The 21,707-nt window shown below is 36.2% G+C and overlaps 1 protein-coding gene across 1 annotated transcript in view; it reads left to right on the forward strand.

Annotated features, from left to right (window-relative positions):
* LOC142337093 (arylacetamide deacetylase-like) overlaps positions 1 to 21,707 on the forward strand; it is a 53,561-nt gene that overhangs the window by 25,009 nt on the left and 6,845 nt on the right. Inside the window, exon 3 of the mRNA XM_075386172.1 lies at positions 2,696 to 2,937. Coding sequence (XP_075242287.1) covers positions 2,696 to 2,937 — 242 coding nt within the window. The remainder of the gene's footprint in view (positions 1 to 2,695; positions 2,938 to 21,707) is intronic.

Consider the following 21,707-nt stretch of genomic DNA (forward strand, 5'->3'; position numbering starts at 1 on the left):
CCGTTTTGCGCAATATAAAACACAATTATAACAATAAAAAATAAACACTAGCACCAAAAGTGGAGCTGCTGACTAAAATTGCTCAAAAGCAAGAACTGAAAAAAATGAGTGCTGAAAATTAATGCGTATAAATTTCTTTTCAACGAAATCAAATGAATGCACTCGACGCAGTCTTTGCGTGGATGCTTTCATCGCTTTATCTAGATTTTTTCTTCATTTCTCTTATCTGAAAAGTCCTCAATCCAAGACTTCTATTACAGTTGTACGCAGCCTACTTTAAAAACATTAGAAAAACATCATCAATCATACTCTTTCATTTTATTTGACGTTGTCACGAGGAGCTAAAAATAGAGGAATCTTTTACGTTTTGAAAAAAAAAATGTAAAAAGATTTTATCTGCTTCAAATGATTGCAGACAAACACTGATAGAAATATTTTTTCTGATACGTCATCTGAATTGTCAGGCAATTGGGATTAAGGAGGTAAGAAAAATTAAGCAGTATTGTTTACTTCACGTGAGAAGAAACGCCAGAAAATAGAAAAAAAAGATTTTTTTTAACGAAATCTAGTTTTGCATTTGAATCTAAGATTAGAAAAACACACCAGGTTAGCTTTAAGCAAATTTAGCTTAGTACTGTTAGTGTAATTAAATTAACAAATTGTATCAATTCCATATGGCCAAACTTTAATGAAAAAGTACCAAGACAACAAAAATGGTTAAATGCTTGTTTCCAAAAACCACAAAATTTCCAAAATTTTTCTTTGGTTGAGCAAGTATTTCTTTAGCCTGGAAAACTGCTGAATATGGAATATTTTGCAAATTTCTTAGATTAAAGACCAGATTTGCTATTTTTCTCTTACTGATTTAAGTTTTAGTACTCTATAAAGGAATTAGTTTACGGAGAGAACATTACGTTTTGCTGAAATTAGTGACAAAGCAAACATTGCAGACAAAATGTGAATAAATAGTAGAAACTAAATTAGTTAAGTACTTAATGCGAAATTCATTGACAGTAGCAATGCGTGGATTGGTGACTAATTGCCCCAAATTAAAGGACTAAATTACAGTCGGCGGTGAGATCAAAGGATTACAGTCATAGACTTGTCACCATTTTTACGCACATTTAGAATGCAAAAACTACTGGCGTATATACCAGCGTTTGAGCGTGTCAGCGTTTTTCGCACTTGCTTCCTTTCTTGACTCTAATACATGCGTGCGGAAAACATCGATCATCCTGAATATATATATATATATATATATATATATATATATACACACGTATATATATATATATATATATATATATATATATATATATATATATTTATACATATATATATATATATATATATATATATATATATATATATATATATGTATATATATATATATGTACTCAGTACGATTTGGTTTTAGTTTTGTAGTGAAGTGTTCAAAAATTATGCTTTTTTTTGCGTTACACAACACAATGGAATGAATAGAAGACACCCAAAATTGACTAAAATTCTCAAAAGAGGTTGCAAATGACGCAAAATTTATACGACACAATTTTTGTCAACAATAAACTTCGAAAAATTAGCTGTAGTTTCTTTTTCATAAAATCTAGATACAGAAATTTGTAAGATGTGTTCAAATTTCTGGGTGCACACAAAACAGTCAAAAACTGTCTGATTATAATAAGTGTTTGCCATATCGTTATCATGTTTAGTTTTTGAAAATTGAGTTAAATAAAAGTAATTTTTCAGAGGTACTCTAGAAATAGTCTAACTTGAAAAAAAAGCAAAAATAATATCCCAAAAGATGATGAAAAAAAGCCAAATTGCGGAAAAATATCAAAAAAAGTCTTGCAAGTTGCAGAAAATGGGACATAACGGCCATTTTTTTCTACATCACTAACTTTTATAAACAGAGGATTTCTTGAAAATCTCATTTGTAGTACAATTTTAGAGGCGAAGAGCTTGAAAATGGCATTGCAAAAATTAATCTTGGCATATAGTTATCCCATTTATTTTCCGAAAAATCTTAGAACAGTTAATCGGATCGTCCCTAAGCAGTCTACCTTGGTGTCCCGAGGCCGCCTAAAGTTAGATTCGTATTTCTGCTTTTTCTAAAATCTTCGAGCTGCCTATGCTGGGGAGAACTATTATATTCATGCAGACATATCTACATATCTCCAAATCAATTCAACAATTGAATAGCAGTGTGGACAAAGGTCGTACAAAAATTTGGAAAACCATCGTTCGAAATTCTGTTCTGAGGTTACTCCATCAATTCGGCGAAGTGGTTCCAGTTCATTTTGGCTTTGGAAATTGTTAGGGGGTCTATTCAGGTGCAACTACTGTGAAAATGGACCAGTACTGGATTCGAACCAGCATCTCTTACTTGCAAGCCTAGTGTGCTACCCAATTACACCAACTGGTCTTAAGCTCTCGAACTTGGGCATCTCTTATATCCCGTTCTTACGTTCTTTCTTGTTCCTCAAGGCTTCATTTCTCTAGCCAAGTATACGTTGAACAAGTAGAGCTTCTTGTCAAGCTATGTTAAGCTTATCTTATGCACAATTTACATCAGGTTGTTCTCTCTCAACCTTCTAACAGAAATCAAACGATAGGCTGTTGTCAATAAAAATGATGATCAGTTTTGCGTCCTGATTTTGATCAAAAGTTAGAATTACAGAACCAATGCAATTTTCAGAGGCGCTATCTGGTAGTGTAGAGGAGTTCGAGACGCAGACTGGCAAAGAGTTGTTCCTGATCAGGTACAGACTGGCACCAGAGTACCTGTTTCCTACTGCTGTGCAAGACTGTGTTCAGATGGTGACATGGCTGTTTGATAACAGTGAAGATCTAGGCATTGATAAGACTGATATTCAGTTGTTTGGAGACAGTGCCGGAGGAGCTCTGGTCACCATTGTCGCAATAGAACTCCTTCGACAAGTTAGTATGAGACAACCCGCCAATGTACCGCCAACGACAATTGACACAAGTATCTAGGGCTAAGAGGACTCGAGCCAACTATCTTGCGAACCCTTACACCTCAGTCATTGTAACTTGGTAATTCTGTTGGTTTATATACAAGCTGTTCGTTAGCAGAGCTCGTAATGAACAGAAGAATTATTTTTACTAAGCATGATTAATGTTAGCATTTCCTTTTTCCTTTTATGTCTCAAGATAACAATATTTCGTCAAAAACTCTAATTCCAATTCGGATCTCAAATCCTGAAAGTGTCAGTGTGATTTTTGTTTGGAGCTAAGAGTCTGGTGGAGACCAAGCAGGCCGACAGGCTGCAGGTGAACGCAAAGTAAGCCGAAGTAAAATTAAGTCGACGTAAAAGCAAGCGGAAAGTTATATAATAATTATGTAATCTTTCGGAAAAAATACATTGCTAACCTTAATAATCAAGGTAGCGTATAGTATTTTCAAATTATAATGTATTAAGTGATAATCAAAGAAACAAAAATAAAAAAATTCCGTAGAGATCTAGTGAATGCGACCACTAGCGGACCGATGTCCATGGCCATGCCTCTCATCCGCTGTGGGATGTAATCTGGAAATCGCGGGTCGCTCATCCCGGCGAAGCCGCGACGCGCTTGAAGGGCGCCCAACAGTCAGCCAGGGAAAATTTATAATACAAATATCAAAACTATCGGCTTATCTGACCTCTTTTTCAAAATTAGGCTTGCCTGCCTACAGACTTGTCTGACAAGCAAGAAGAATCTCTAAAAATGGGTCAGTAGGCCAAAAATATTTCAGAAAGGTGTATTAAAAACTGTCCCTGGAGGTCCTGTGGGCGCTTTGCAGCAGAAATTGGCTTGCGATTTCCATACTACATCCCCAACGGATGAGAGGCACGGATGTAAAAAATTATTAACCAAATCACGTGTTAAAGGTGTTTAAGAAGTTTTGATATCAAATTATTCATATAATTTCACAGCAGAACTCCTTAAACACGCATAACGCGTTCTTGGTCAAAACATCAAAATAAGAGCGAAAAACAGCTAGATACTTTACTTTGACTTGGTTAGTGAATACTTGCTGTGAATGGAATAGTTGGTTTGTCTATTTTCTACGCTTTTCTGACTAAGCTGCATAATCAACTCATTCGAATCATGTATATAGTGTCATTATCATTATCATTATAGTTATGAATATCATTATCATATTTATCACCGTTATCAAATCCAATATATTAATGGGTAGAGCCTTATGCTCTGTTACCGTTTTTTCTCCCGTGAATGCAACGTACGCCGAAGTAAAGGAAAGCAGACATAGAAGCAGGCCGAGAATTACTTAATAGTTATGTAGTTTATCAGAGATAAAACATTTTTACGCTCCTTCATCTTTTGCAGTTCTGAAGAGCCATGAATCAATCAAACATTTGCATTATTTTAAAAAAAAATGATTAGTCATTTTTTGGAATGAAAAAAAAAGTGAACAGCCTTACTAATTCATCATGGCTAAGGGAAGGACGACAATTACAGCTAAACTACCTGGTTTCCTTCTATCATATAATGTGGCAATATACTCCAGCTGCGATAACTGTTTCATCTTAAGAGTGGACAAAATTTTTAAGTTTTTTTTCAGCTCTCCCACGGTTTTTAATGGGACTGCTCTTTTTTGCAATGCTGGTTAGTCTCACTCAGGTTCTGCTTCTGTATGTCACGAAACAGAGTTTTTTTTGAAAATTTTCACTTCTCAAAAAGCAGAAAAGCCATTTGCTTTACCAATGAAAAGATCATGCTCGTCAGGCACTGAATTTTTTTTAGCGAAATTATCTTGCATATTTATCCACTTAAATTGTTGACAAGTGCTCAAATTATGTAAGAAATGTGTTGAAAATTCAGTACATTAGGCGTATAATTACGTAAGATTTATCCGCTGAAAAATATTTTTTTGCGACTGCCAGCGGATTTCTAACATAATTTTCAGTGAAAATCTCGACCCGATTAAGAAACTTGAATGTGACTGCATTATAGTCCAATTTAAAGGAGAACGACATATGTAAATTACAGACAGTCTATGGACTGAAATCACAAATCGGAGTGCGCTTTCGATCTAAGTAAAGAGGATAGATCCGACGAAATGGTATTCAAATTGTCTAAGTTATCAATTTGTTGTGAAATTATATTTGCAGAATTGTTTTTACACATGCATTTAATTTACTGATTTTGTTCTCACTTTGTAGCTTGAAGTTGAAGTTGTTCTGCGAAAAAAATTTAAAAATTAAAATTTAGAATTTGCAGTTCCTTAATGTATTGGGCTAAAATTGATCCAGTGTACTAATAAAACATCATTTTTTTCTTATGACAAATATAAATTTGCAATAAAGCATAAAATTATCAGATGATTTCAATAATTTTTATAATTGCTCATATGAGTCATATCGTGACTTTTGATGGCGAAGATTTCTCAATTTGCACAGAAGTGCACGTTTTGCCAATCATGGTCCATTGCTGCGACCACCCAGTGATGTTCGACGATTCATATGACGAATAAAAGGCAGCAAAACAAACTTTTATTCCGTTTTATTGCAGCTCGCTTTTATCGGGCTCAAAGAATCAAAAATTGCCTGATTGAATCGCCTAATACTCTGATGTCAATTAGAATTCAAGTCTTTTTGGAATTCACTCTTTTTTCTTCACGTGTAGGTACGGATTATGGTTGCAAACTTTGCAGGTGAATTCGAACTCAAAGCTTGCAAATGTTGCAAGATTGGAATTCTATGAATTAATTTTAATGATTTTCTTTAAAGAATTGCTTGTCCCTAAGTACAAATAAAAGTGGAATACAGAGTTTCTTCCGCGAAATTGTTGCCATTTTTGCTTGTTCAGGCGACATTGTCTGCTTGTGTGCAGATATTCATGACAATCGAAAAGTTTAATTATCAACTGTTTATAATTTACATTTAAGTAAGCTCACGCCCTAGTCTAAACCTGGAATTATGAAAAGACCTATTGATTCCAGGTGGGGAGGGGGGGATATAGAAAAAAGTTACACGGTCGAGGATCCTAGTTAAAGTTGGGATTAATTTGTCTTCATAGGGCCGAGTAAAAGTTTTTTCATAGGTATTTTGGGTATCAAACAGGGTCTTTTCATAGTTATCTTGGGTCGTGCATGGTCTTTCCGTAAGTCTGTTGTTTTAACAGTTTCTGATTTTTTTATAGTTTTTCTGCTTCTGTACATACAGAAGCAGCTCCGGTGCAAGACTAAACAGCATTGCATCAGAACAGTCCAGCTTAAAAAAAGTTGAAAAATTGTCAAGATTTAAGAAATTTTGCAATTTTTAAGTTATTGCAGCTGGACTATGTTGCCACTATAGTTTATTGAAAGAAAGGTAGTTTAATTGTAGTGGTCTTCTTCCCATTAGCCGTGATAAAAATGTCGCGTTATTCATTTTTCGCTTTCAAATTTATATTTTATTATTGTTTATAAAAAAAGGTTCGGATTTTGGATAGATTGTTGGTTCTTCTATATCACAAAAATGAAGGGGAATGAATGTTGACTACGTTATAAGCAATAAAATTACAAGTAAAATAATTATTGTTCCGGGACACGTTTTATTGTCCAGCCAAATTCCAGGTCAAGTTTTATTGTCCAGCCTAATTCCAGGACAGTAGTATAAAAAAATGACTAGAACCTCACCGGGGGGGGGGGGGACGGACACTTTTGGAAGCCTGATTTTCTCGGCCCAACAACACCGGGGTGGGACACTTGAAAATTTTGAAAATCTGAATAAAATGTCCCCCCTATTTTGCATATTTACATACATATATATATGTATATGCATGTATATATGTATTGTATATGTATATATGTGTATGTATATGTATGTATTATGTATATGTATATGCATGTATATATGTATTGTGTATATGTATATATGAGTATGTATATGTATGTATTATGTATATGTATATGCATGTATATATGTATTGTGTATATGTATATATGTGTATGTATATGTATGTATTATGTATATGTATATGCATGTATATTTGTATTGTGTATATGTATATATGTGTATGTATATGTATGTATTATGTATATGTATATGCATGTATATATGTATTGTGTACATGTATATATGTATATGTATATGTATGTATGTATGTATGTATGTATGTATGTATGCAAGTATGTATGTATTATGTAAATGTATATATGTATATACATGTATATATGTAACGTGTATATGTATATATGTGTTTGTATTCATGTATGTATATATGTTTGTGTGTATTGTTGTATGCATGTATGAATGTATTTATGTATGTAAATGTACGCTTGTATGTGTATGTGAGTGTCTATATATGTGAGTATGGATGCATGTATACATACACACACACACACACACTTTCATACATACATAAATACATACATACATACATACATACATACATATGTGACCCTGGATCCAGGGTCACATTTTTTTATACATACACAAGTTTTTACCTAAGTATGTACACAATTATGGTCATAATCACCTATGTCCATAAATGCATACATAAATTGGTGAAAACAACAGTAAAACAACTAACCTGTTAGTAGATGTATAAAATCATTAATGATATATTAATTGGAGAGTCATCAGATCATGCCCAAACATGTTCAGGGTCACAAAACTTTCCAAAATAAATTGACCAACCGGAGTGCTTGATTTATTATTCAAGTTGACAACCAATCAGAATTGAAAGATTTATAAACAAAAACTCTAAACGCTCACGTTCAGTAAACATTAAATAATGAACCCAATAGGAACAAAAGACATCAAGCTCATTCATGAGAAAGTTTTATCACTGAGAGGTAACATAAATTATACACACATATCTTATCGACAATTATATTTCGTAGCTGCTTGTTCTTTGTTAGATCCAGAAGTTGACGGAGAAATAGCACTTAAATTTAGACCCTATGGTGGTTTCATTGGAATTGATAATTCAAGACTAGATCCCTTATTGAAACGGAGCAAAGTGCTACGACTTCATGCTGCATTGCATGACGCCGCTGGATTTATAAAAGATTGCCGAAGCAAAGGCCCTGGATATGTTTACGCTTTCCGTTACTCACCAGTAAACAATTGTCTTTTTGGACACCTGACAGGAATATTATTCATTCTATCAGTGAAAATTTTTCATTCACAATTGTTTCGTGAATTGGAATGCTAGAAAATTTTGGCAGCAAAACCACAAATATTATTGTCCTTGATCTCGAAGGTTTCAAACTCAAGTCACTTGGATTCATTATAAAAGAACTCAGTTTGTGTTCCAGTTACAACGATACAATATTTTTCAAACCGCCGCTTAAATTCGCTGACTTACCCGCACACGATAGACAAACTGTTATTTGGCTGACCAATGACCTACACGGTCTTGATTGGGACGAAGGTGATATACCTTACTGTGATTTGAAAACAATCTGTCTGAGTTTCAGTTTCCGATTCACACGAAAAAAATTTTTTGCCAAAGGCATTGAAAAGTGTGAGCTCCTCAGTAAGCTTTTACAAAAAACTGTTTATAATCTGGAGGATCTAAATTGTCCCCGAATCTCAGAGATAATATCAGAAGAACAAGTTCCCTCCTGTTATCATCATTCAAACTTTCGTTCAACAAACGATCAATTATCAAATCACTGCGCGGAACGTAAAGCAAGAATATTTTCACAGTGGACACAAAGTGATGCACAGAGAAGACACGGCAACTTTAACAACTTATCTGTCAGACAACTTGAAGATATTCACTTGCTTGACTCCACTTGACGATCAGCCGATTGTAATATTCAACAGAGTTCAGGATCCCTCTCCACCAATACAGAAAAATATTTCAAGTGATCAACAGAACCGAGTGAACTATCTCAACAATAAGCCAAACACAGCACAACAATCGCGTTACAACTCGCTTTATAGTACAGCAGCAAAACGTTATTTTGCAACCATTACTCTTTCTCCCGACGAGCTGGACAGCTTTAGGGCTTTCCTGCCCGTGATAGATAATTTCTATCACTTCCAATTGTACGTAAAAAATAAACAGAGAGCTCGAGAACATCGGAATCAGTTCAATTATGGCTATGAACAAAACAAATCAGAAGCCTATGCAGTACCCCAAAGAGCAGCGAATCCCACGTTGGAAGCAATGGGCGGACAAAAAAGTTCCTCAATTTAGATTGAAAAAAACACCACCAGAACGTGAGATATCACTTAATGAGATGCCGAATGAGTTGCGGTTATATGTCTTGGAGCACCACGAAGTTGAAAAAGTCTTCAATCAACCATCGTTCGAGGAAAATGACTCATCAACCGTTTGTTATAAACTAGAGATAAAAAGTCATATTAAAGGTTTCAATTTGTTTGAGTTCTGGTACATGAAACAGTTGCCCAGTAAATAATTCAAAAATTTAACATTTTATATCGTCCTTGTTTCAATTCACTTTTCAATTAATAAATTTTCTCCAATGAGTCAAAGAGACGAGGCTGACGCAGGTATCAGTAATTTAGTCTTTGATGTGAACAACAAAGAGAGGCCACCATGGCGTTGTTGTTCAAATTCAACAGTGCCAAGGTCCGAAGTAATATTTTTTGTTCAAGTTAGTATCATTGTCTTAATGATCATTCTTTGCTTCTCTATGCTCTTTCTATTATCAGAAAGCTGTGAAGAGAAATCAATTTGGATTGCTCTCTTATCGAGTTTAGTTGGTTACATTTTACCTAATCCCAAACTATGAACAAAGTTATTCTTACACATGACAGGATATTCATGTCAATTATAGGACCAAGTGGTTGTGGTAAAACAGAACTCTTATTTCGAATGCTAAAAGGTTCGACCTTTTATCCACGCTTTGAAAAAATTTATTATTTTTACAAAGAGTTCCAACCAATTTTCAAAGATATGCAACGAGTTATACCAGGGATTGAGTTTCTAAAATACTCAGGCTTTGATATAACAAAAAATCTATCACATTGTCTGCTTATCTATGACGATTCATGTGAAGAAATCTTCAACGATAAAGAATTTGTAAAAATAGCTACCTCAGGACGCCATCCCAAATTACATGTTATATACGTCAAGCATAATTTGTTCCATCAAAGCAAATGGTCCAGAACCATTGATCTGAATACAACACACATAATATTATTCAAGTCGCTTCGTGACATTCAACAAATTGAATATCTTGGAAAACAGTTGAATTGTCTCCACCTGATAAAAGAAGCATACAAACTAGCAACTGCGGAGCCCTTTGGACATTTGATGATTGATCTCGACCCAAAAACCAGTCAGGGTTTATGTTTTTCATCGCAACTAATTGGACCGGATCCTTCTATTTTTTACATTTCGTCCCCTGAAGCAGTCATTACAACAATTACAAATGAAAAAGAAACATTTGCTTATGCTCAAGCAATGGGCAAATAAGAGGAGAACACAGCTCAAATAGAAATATTACATCAGGGCGAATTCATTTGGTTCTTGAGTGACTGTGTGATGAACGTGCTCTCTGGAGTTGTACCAATCAATAAAGTTGAATTGAAAAAATTCGAGAAACCACTACGTAAACTTGCAGACAGGCGAGTTGAAAAAAGTGAGAGAATCAAAATTTTTCGATCAGATTCTGGAGTTCGTCTAATTAAACTGATTGCGTTACCTTGTATTGCTTTTCTGGAGCAAAATGCACACTGAAGAGTTTGTGCTAATTCCTCGTCAAATGTATGCGAATGAACAACCTCAAATTGCCCAACTTCTCAACAATAAAAATGTCCGAGAGAAAGCAAAACAAATATCACTGTTGCAAAGAAGCAAGTCTCCACCAGCACCTTCTACCACGCAACAAGACACGCAACAGCAGACCGATAATATTTTGGAGAATATCAAAGATGAGTTGAATGAGACTAGAGATGACAAATTTGATACAAAAATTTCAACTGAAATCAGGGAGCGAGTTTTGAGAGATATTAAACACCTTGATAGAAAAAAGTTTGAAAAAGCGAGCATAATATTGGAAAAAATAGAAGAGTCAGAATCTCTATCGCTGGATCAGACATCAAGACTAATGGTTAATAAGTCAAGCACGGGAATTCTTGTCGCAGATTTTCTTTACGATCTACAACAAACAACATCTAAGCTTTCACTTGAACATTACAAAGTCCTGACCTTTCTAGATATCAGTTCACAATTAACTTGTAATACATACGCAAAAAATTTCTTGCCTTATCACTAAACGAAAAGTTACAGTTGTTTGAGGATGAACCAGAAAACGAAGAATCAGGAGTCTCGAGAACAGAAGAATCAAAAGCTTCTGGCGACGATGAAGGCAGCTTTGAAGATGCAAAAGACGAAATCCAACCGTCTAGCTCGTGGACAAATTACTTCCTCTCACGTTAAACAATTGAACAAATTATACACAAAAGGTAGTGCAGCTTTTGGTAGCATTGCTAACTTGAAGAAAGCCAGTGGTTTACCAAGATCCAAAGTGGTTCAATACCTTCAGTCGAAAGCCCCATACACAAAATACAAACAATTCAGAAAAACTTTTCCGAGACTAAAAGCTGTTGCATACAGAATAAACGAAATCTGGTCTGTCGATGTGGCGTATATGGATAAAATTGCCCAACACAACAATGGAGTCAAATATTTACTGGTGGCTGTTGATGTTTTATCGCGATACCTACGGGTGCAACCAATGAAAGCTTTATATGCAAAAGATGCTGTTGAAGCGTTCAAACAAATGATCAAACAGAAAAAACCAGAAAGGGTTTGGACAGACAAGGGATCCGAGTTTAAAGGTGAATTCAAAACATTTTGTGAAAAGAAGGAGATTCATTTATATACAACAGAAAACGAAACCAAATCGGCATTTGCTGAGAGGAATATTTGATCGCTCAAAAACATTATTCACAAATACCTGGAGGAAGATTGGACTTGGACTTATATTAAAGAATTGCCCCAGTTTGTAAATACTATAAACAGTCGTGTTAATCGTGTTACCCAACTTGCACCTAATAAAACTTTTAAAAAACATGAACCGTTTCTAATATCCCTAGCAATTAGCACAAAAAATTACAAGCCGAAATACGAAGAAGGAGACCTGGTTCGGATTGCAAAGCCAGACGAAATGTTTAGGAAAGGTTATAAACAAAATTACACAGACGAAGTCTTCACAGTATTCAAGGTTGCCACCCTCAGTCCACCAACATACAACCTTATAGACGCAAACAAAGTTATAATTAAAGGTAAATATTACGAACCAGAATTAGTCCAAGTGAACGTCATTCCTGTCAAAGACTATACATGGGTATTAATAAAGAATTTACTATTGATTTGATATCGAATGCATCAATGGGAATTTTTACCAATAATACTATGGCCAAGTTTCGAAATCAACTTGTCCAACCATTACAGTTAGATGGAGATTGGCAAGTTGCCCTTGCTTCAATATCATTTCCATCAAACATCAATAATGTAAACTCAGCCGAAATAGTTGCGTATGTCAGTTCTGGCGCTGAACTTGATGCTTCACATAACCGCACCGGACAACTTCGAAGAATTCGCAAAGGTATATACAACAGTTCAGAAGAGCTTCTGGAAGAAATTTTTCGAATCGCTCAATTGAAACACTTTGACTATGATTTTGACACTGTAACGCAAAAGTTAGTTTTGAAATTTGGACCTAACGAAGGTTTGTCATTCGAAGATGAAGAAGTACCCAGTATTCTTGGTTTTAAAGGAATAAGAGATATTTCGAATCATGGTTTTATTCATATTGGTTACAAGTCAGAAAATGCAGGCAACTCTTTGAACCGACATGTTGGAGATTTTCCAGTTGATATTACTTGTGGATCACAGCTAATATTTGTATGCATTGATATAATTGAACATCAGAACGTTGGTGATGTGAGAGCTCCGGTAATAAAAATCATTGAGTCTGAAAGACGTTTGAGAAACGGTAGCATAAACACAGTGACACCCATACACCACAAGTCCTACACAAATTTGGATTACAAGCCAATATTATCAAACAACATTCAGAACATCCAGGTAGAGTTGAGAAACGAAACTGGAAAACTAATTCCTTTTACTGGAACCGGAAAAGTTATAGTCAGTTTAAAATTTCAAAAAATTATTTGATATGGAGGCATACTACAGCAATCAAGCATCTCAATCAATGCCGCATTTTTCCGGACACTACAGACAAAGAGGCAGCGGTTTTGGAGCGCTTGCTGCAGGTATTGGAAGAGTTGCTCTGCCATTAGCACGCAAATTTCTCTGGCCCGCAGCAAAAAAGATTGGGCGTGACTTATTGGTTCAGGGAGCACCAGAGTTAGTAGAAGTTGCAACCAAAAGAAAGTCAGTAAAACAAGCACTGAAAAGTACAGTAGCCAAAACAGCTCGCAAACAAATAGGTGGATCTCTTCAATCCCGTATTGCATCAGGTCGTAAAATAATTAGACGAAAAAGACGACAATACACGAGACCTCGTTCAAACCAAAAACGAAAAATCTCAACCAGAACAATCATTTCTCGAAAACCGCGTCCAAAAAGGAGTCGTTTGGATTTTTTCTCGCGAGTGAAAAATGCGAACTAATATTGTAATACCATCTGAAGCTACTCACAGTTCTTTAGACTTATTTGAAAAACCACCTTTGCTGGTAACATTTGATCAATCATTCGAGCAAAAAACAGGACCGCTTTATTCGCCTTCAGGATCTTCATTGGAATTTGAAGTTGTTGGTGATCGCAACAATTTTATTGACTTGCAAAAAATTTACCTGGAGATCAAGTGTCGAATACTTCAAACAGATGGAACGGATTTGCGCTACACAACTGGTGACGCTAATGCCAGTGATCTTCCATATTTTGCTAATAATATCCTTCATTCACTTTTCGCCGACTGTACTGTTTCTGCAAATGGTATCAAAATTTCAACAGCTAATGGACACTATGCACACAAAAGTTTCATAGAAACTGAATTCTCTCACGGTACAGACGCAAAAAAAACCTGGCTAAAAAGTCAGGGTTACGAGTATGAGGAAAACCCGGGCACTATTCCAGCAGCAATATCAGATATAAGAAAAAGAACAGTGCGACAATCCGCACGCATAACATTATATGGAAAGTTGGCGGTTGATTTCTTTTCATGTGAGAAACATTTGGTTAGTGGAGTTACTTTACGCATTTCAATGAGAAGATCCCAAGACGACTTTGCCGTCATCAGCGAAGACGCAGCGAAACACTACAAGGTTAAAATAGATGAGGCTGATTTATTTGTCAGGAAGATGGCGGTGTCAGATAATGTTGTAGGTGCAATTGAGAAGACATTATTGAAAACTCCGGCAATTTACCGATACAATGAAGTAATTACCAAAACGTTCTTGGCTACAACAGGCCAACAAAGCTGGAAACATGAGGATATTTTCACTAAAGAGCCAATCAGAAGAGTCATTGTTGCATTATGCGTTGGTACAGCATTCATCGGTACCAACACCGCTAATCCATTCCATTATCAAAAATTTGGTTTAAGAGAGATAACCATTTATCGAAATGGTTTTGCAACGGCTGGAACTCCAATGTCAACAACTGACAACAAGAGGTTGTACTACAATTCAATGAGTGCATTAGCTTATGTAGAAAATGGCCATGGAATACCTCTGAGTGAGTTCGCAAACCATTATATAATGGTATTTGATCTGACCAGCACTCAAGAGGCAACTCATGACTTTATTCATACAGAGCTCACAAATTCATCATTGTCTGTCGAACTCAAGTTCGATGCAGCGTTAGCTCATAACGTTGAAATATTTTTTCTTGGGGAAAAAGCATCTACGATCTACATTGACTCTGCAAGAAACGCATCTAAAAACGCTCTTCCCATGATCACATACTAATGGACGAAGATCAAATTCATCTTCAAGTGAAAAAGTGTAAACACCTCAAATTCAAATTCAGAGGGGTTTATGCCGCTGATAATTATCCTCTGAACTTGCAAACCAACACATTTATTATTGTTAATGCATCACGATCCAACTCTATTGGAACCCACTGGGTAGTGCTAGCTAAACGATATGCATACCCGATAATATATTTTGCGGATCCGTTGGCTCTACCCTTGACTACCTACAAGGATATTTTCAACCGTTTACAACAGTGTAAAGACTTGGAGATAATGATGGATATCATGGAACATAGAAGAGACATTCAGTCGCCATTGCAATCCTTAGACTCCCAGCTTTGTGGTTTATTTTGCACATATATTGTTCATTATTTTTATAGTGAGAAATTTCCATTTATACCTGATGTAAATGAATTAGAGTTGCTAGCTTTTGTAAAACATATGAAGTAAAAGTTAATTTAATTTTCAAACAACACTTTTTGAATATCAATTTTTACAAAATTGAAAGGTTATGAAAGAGTTTGAGGTTTCTCGCACAAAACTCCCGTGGCCACTAAGCAGAATATCCATTATCTGATAAAGAGTTGAGGAGTGTTCACCTAGCATAAGCTGGCAAAATCGTTTCATAGTTACATCAGGGACTGTAGAAGAACGTTTGTTGGTCGTAAAAGTACTAATAGATTTTGCTGTTGCCTCACTCAAGGGTGCTGGAATTTGTTTCTGGTTCTTGGTAACTGCAGAAGAAGTTGATTTTGAAAGGTATTCAACAGCAACATGTAGTCGTGAAATTATTGCACCACGTTTAACAAAGTCTTTTTGCGTAGGCTGAATAAGTAATTTGAAACAGTTAACGAGACACGGTATCACCTCAGGTACATAAAGAGAATCGAACGTATTATCATCCTGAGAACCAAATTCATACATAACATGATAATGATTGGAGCCAAATGTGCAACCTTCGATAACTGTTGCAGATGAATGATAACCATATGCATAATTTTCAATTGTTGTGTTTTCAAGTTTTGGTTCCGTCTCACAAATATTGTACTTGAAACGTTTTTGAAATTTCATGAAATATTCAGGACTGTTCTCATACATTGCCTCATCCATAACGAACAAAAAAGAAAAGGCTAATGAACTAACTATGAAAGCATAAACAATGACAGGAAGCAAAATGTATAATAGAAATTATTCCGATTCCTCGTTGACTGTTACAGATGTTTTTGGTATCTTCTTCTGGCGCTGAGTTGGCGTTTTGCCAGCCCGTTTTGCTGGACGCTTCGAGTCATCAGTTGAATCCGGTTTTAGAAGAGAGTCGATCAACCCAACTGGTTGATCAAGCATTTGTTCTAGTTTTTCTATGTTCTGACATAGCAACCAAAACTCTCGCGCCGAAAGTGTAATTTTTTGATTGAAATCCCAATCGACTTGTTCACTATCACGTTTGAACAATTTCAAGGATAAATAGGTGCCAGTGGTATGATAAGTCTTAACAGCAGCCCTAACAAGCCGTTTTCCATTGAGCGAGAGATCCAAATGAAAGTCGCTGTACTCAGCATCCTTAGACAAAACATTACCCATAATGTTGCATATATTGAGACAAACTGTATCAAAGTAATCTGAAAAGATAAATGACTAATACATTACTGTTTGTCGGAATGTAAACAATTTCAAACCCCACGCCAACATGTCTAGACAAGATAACAGCTGAACAAACAAATCCCCCTCCCTACGCGTGTAAACAAATTTATACTCATTTATATTAGTTAGATGTTTATACGAAATATGAAATTCAAAAGATCGGAAAAAATATACACTGCTGAATCAAGACCCATTCAATGTCACAATTGTCCAAGGCAATTTAAGAACTTCCATTCACTAATGCAACATCGCCGGGCCAAGCATTATAAAGGCCATAGCAGAAAACAGTTTTACAAGTCCCGACCTTTAAATCTAAAAACTGACAAATTTTCATTAGCAATGGATAAATTAGCTCGCCTCCTCGAGTCTATTTATATTTCCAGAGAAAACCCCAATTCAACTTAGTTCAATATGACATAATTCTATTTATAGACATGACGGAATAATGATGAAATGGCTAAGTCAAACAAACAAAAACGTCTGCAACAATTTTTCAATCTATCCGCCATTGTTCTTTCTTGTTGTTCAATATAAGTTTTGTGAAAATTCTTTAGTTCTTTGGCTCCTTATTACATTACTGCAATTCTTTTGTTACTTAACCTTCTCCTAGAATTTGCTTTCATCCTGCTTCTCCATTCAGTTCCATATCATATGAAAACAAGTTTTCATTTCTCTTATTCTCAGAATTGATTCTAGACTCGGTGCTGTTAAGTCATTATAAAACTTTCCTTACAAAGGAAACTCTGTGCTTTGCTACCGTTTAAATCCCTAAACTCAGAACAAAAAACATCTCAATTGTTATCCATCACCAGCAATATGGCTGCTGAATATTTAGAAATTGCAAAAACAAGTGAGCGAGGCACTCGAACCCTTGTGCGAATGTGTCACAACTTCAAAAATATTGTCCTTATAAAGGAAAGCTTTGATGATCAGACAGAATTATGGCATACAAAAAACAGCTTTATTGTTCCAGTTAATTACATTGAACCAATACTTGAATACACAAAACAAAACGATTTATTTCATCTTACAAAAACACCAGAAAAATCACCAAGACAAGAAGAGTCTCCATATGCTCATCGATATTATGGATGTATTACTCCCATTCAAACAAAAAAGCAGGATGCGAAAAAATTGGCGAAGCGAACAAGAAAACTTTTTGCAGACTACGATCATGAGTGCATTGAAATTTGGGAGAATCAATTGGGGCAGCTAGAAGAAGTTGAGCAAATATCTGGTTTTTGGAATTTTGATCAGTCGCCAAGTGAAGAAACAAAAACCCCGGAAAGTCTCCCGTTGCTTGTCAACAATTTTTCTGATGATGTCAACATCGATGAAACACCTCCATTGAGCCAATGTTATGCCCCCGTGAAGAAGGTCATCAAGTTATCTCGACTCTAAACAAAACAAACCCACTTCAAACTCATTGTACATATTGAACATTGCATTTGTTGCTGTTCATTGTGTTCCAACGTATGAACTTTGTGTTTCCTTCTTTAAACTAGTTCTTAATTTAATTTAATTTAATTTAATTAGGATAGATAGATAGATAGATAGATAGATAGATAGATAGATAGATAGATAGATAGATAGATAGATAGATAGATAGATAAACAATCAATCTTAGCGCTAGACTTTGCATGATTTTTTGAGAGAACGATTTAGGCGATGCGGCGAAATTCAGACATTGAACAGACAAGTATGTGAGACATTGCCGTAAACAAATAAGCAAAAACAGACCGGGTTGAAATAAACCAGTTAAAGCTTGGATTTTTCATATCATGACAAACAGTCAATAAACATATTTCACCATTTGCTATTATTCAGTAGAGAAAGTGAAACAAAACTAGGCTATGTAAATAAGAATTAAAACTGTGAGCTCAGAATCACCTGTGATGAACCAACAAAAACTAGGAAAGCAGGTAAACAAGTGCATCTGTGATATTGACACAACAGTCTGGTAGACTTGCTGCCCCCAACCACTATTTGTGGAGCAGTAGCTTTCAGTCCCAAAAGTAAACAAAAAAGACGCGCACTCTGATTGGTTGAGAGTGTTGTAAAAATGTGTCCACTCCAACTATAAATTTTTCTCATTTGCTTTTTGCCTTAACTTTCAACTCAAGTTACTGATATAATTTTCAACAATCTGATCAAAACTAATCAGCAACAGCAAAAAACTTTCATTCTTTCCTCTTGAAAACTTTCACCCCAGTTTCTTATTTGTCTCAAGTTCTTACACCTGTAATGAATTCAGAGAAGTGTAGAGTTTGCAAAAAGACACTTTCGGACAAACGAAGCTTACGTCGGCACATGAAAGATGTGCATAAACATTATGCACAAACAAACGTATTCGTGTGCGATGAGTGCGCATTTGCTAATGAAAAAGTTGTCGAGCTCGAGACGCATATGAGACAACAACACAACTCAACCCACCCACGCTATTGCCTATACTGCAACAAGTTTTTCACAGACAACCTCAAGTACATGGAGCACATGAATAAAAATCATGGACTGCCAGTATGGGATGCTGATGCTGAAAACAATCAAAACTTGGGAATTCTTCATTCCGAGCAAGCATTCGGCGGTGTGTTGAAAACATATGACATACCAGTGGGAGAGCATGAAATAGACTTGCTAAGTTTCATGCGTAGCAAACGTGATGAGATTGAAAACGTTGTTCAACTAAACATCCAAAATCAAGCACAAAAACTTCAGTTTAGCGCACTGGTACAACTCACAAAACCATCGAATGATGAAAACGTTAGCAGTCAGCCAGATCGCATCAAAATTTACATCAACTCAAAAATGCAGCGGGTCGACTTCACAGGCTTGAGCAAACCCTGTTTCGCTGGAATGGTTGAACAAATGCTGCTCGCACTGAACAACTTTGCATCCCATGGTAGCGGTTGGACAGTAGATAGAATTGAAAACATTGAACTGAGACTCGCCAGGTCAAAGCCGATCGCAGCATCGTCGTATTTGGCCTTGCCTACTGAACTAGCAAAGCCCAGTACCTGTTGAATATTCGCAACCGACAAGACGAGAAATGTTTTCTCTACTGCTATACAGCTCAATTTCATAAGACATTTGGGCCACAATTGATACCGCCTAATGCTCCATGGAGGCAAAAAACAAATCCAATCATGTACAGTTCGAAAAATCCAAGAGCAAAACAACCGGTTGGTGAATTCATGATGCCTATGGCTTTTCACCAAATGGAAAAATTTGAAGAGCTGAACCAGGTACGCGTTAATGTTTTCCGACACTCGAATAAGAAACTGATTCCTTTCCGCATATCAAATAATCGAAACTTTAGTTTCAACCTGGATCTGCTCTTGCTAAGTGATGGTTCAATGCATCACTATGTCCTGATCACCAACATCAGGGGGCTTATCCATAAGTATCTTGGGAAAAACCAGCGCATTGACAATCATTTGTGTCGTAACTGTTTCCATCTCAGCACTTCATTGGATAGACATAGGAGACATGAAGAAATTTGTCATAAAAACACGCAAGCAATAATAAAAATACCCAAAGTGGAACAGCAAAACTTTGAATTCAAAAATGTTCAAGCCCGGTGGTTTGCGCCGATAGTTGGATTTTTCGATCTGGAGTCAATAATTGAACCAGTTGTCCACAATTACAACACACAACAAAACTCAGTTACTAGGGCATTGGAGGAACATAAACCATGCAGCTATGCTCTTCTCTTCGTTGCTTTGAATGAAACAAAGCCATTTTACTTCGACCTCAAATGTGGTCCGAATGTCATGGTTGAATTTGTTAAGTCACTGGAGCAGATTGCTAGGGATATATACGATGTGAAACAACAACACAAAAATTTTTCCGGCGAACCAACAATCACTAAAGATGAGGCTACCATGTGCTGGATTTGTAAAACTGAACTAAATACATCTTCAAAAGATCCCACTGTTCTAGACCACTGTCACTTCACAGGAAAATTTCTGGGATGGGCACATGCGCAGTGCAACTTGAAACGCAAAACTTTAAACTTCACACCACTATTCGCTCACAACTTGGCAAACTATGACCTTCATCACATAGTATTGGCACTGCAAAACTTGAATGAGAAAAATACAATTTCGGTGGTGCCAAGCACAAGTGAGAAATTCATCTCATTGCAAATTGGAGTGCATATGAAAACAACACAAAACAAGAAAGGTGTTTGGACCAGTCAGTATGAGTATATCAGACTATTGGACTCATTCAAATTCATGAATGCGTCGCTCGACAAGTTGGTGCAGAACCTGACCAGCTGATCAGTTCACCTTATTGGAACAACATTTCTTATCTTGGCCAACGAAGTCGGTAAATTTGTTAAAACAAAAAGGCTCCATCCCTTATTGCTTCGTCGATAGCTTTGAAAAATTACAAGAGGCTCAGCTTCCCCCTCTCAATAAATGGACAAACAGTTTGCAGCAGTACGAGGTAACAGTGAGTGAAGAAGAATACAAGCGAGCCATCGAAGTGTTCAATTTATTCGAGTGCCGGAACATTGGTGACTACTACAATTTGTATTTGACAACAGATGTGTTTCTCCTCGCTGCAGTAGTACTGTGTTTTCGAAAAGTTTGTTATGACACATATGGACTGGACTGCTGTCAGTACTACACCGCTTCCAACTTGTCAGGGGATGCAATGCTCAAAATATGCAATCCCAAACTACATCTTCTAACAGAGAGAGAACACCTTGACATGGTTGAAAGTCTCATAAGAGGAGGCGTGAGCACGGTTTACAGCAAGCGGCTTTGTCGCGCAAACAACAAGTTTCTTTCGGACTACAAACCAAAGAACATTTCTTCGTTTATAATAATGATCGACGCCAATAATCTGTACGGAGGAATCAGGGAAAAATTCTCCCTTCCCCTTCATGAATTCGAAATGTTTGACAAAAGTGAATGGACCAATGAGCAGGCCCAGGAAATTTTGCGCCGAATATTGAATACGCCTGATGACGATGAAGTTGGATACATAGTTGAGGTCGATTTAAGTTACCCCGACAGCCTGCACGATCTACATTCCGATTTTCCTTTGGCACCCACAAAAGAAGCGATAGATGAATGCTGGCTCAGCGAGTACCAAAGCAGCTTGTTGGCCGATATGCAAATTCAAAAACCCCCGCAGGTGAAAAAACTCATTCAGACGCTGTTTGATAAACAAAATTACACAC

This window comes from Convolutriloba macropyga, chromosome 3 (assembly GCF_964194025.1).
Source record: "Convolutriloba macropyga chromosome 3, txConMacr16.3, whole genome shotgun sequence".
NCBI lineage: Eukaryota > Metazoa > Xenacoelomorpha > Acoela > Convolutidae > Convolutriloba > Convolutriloba macropyga.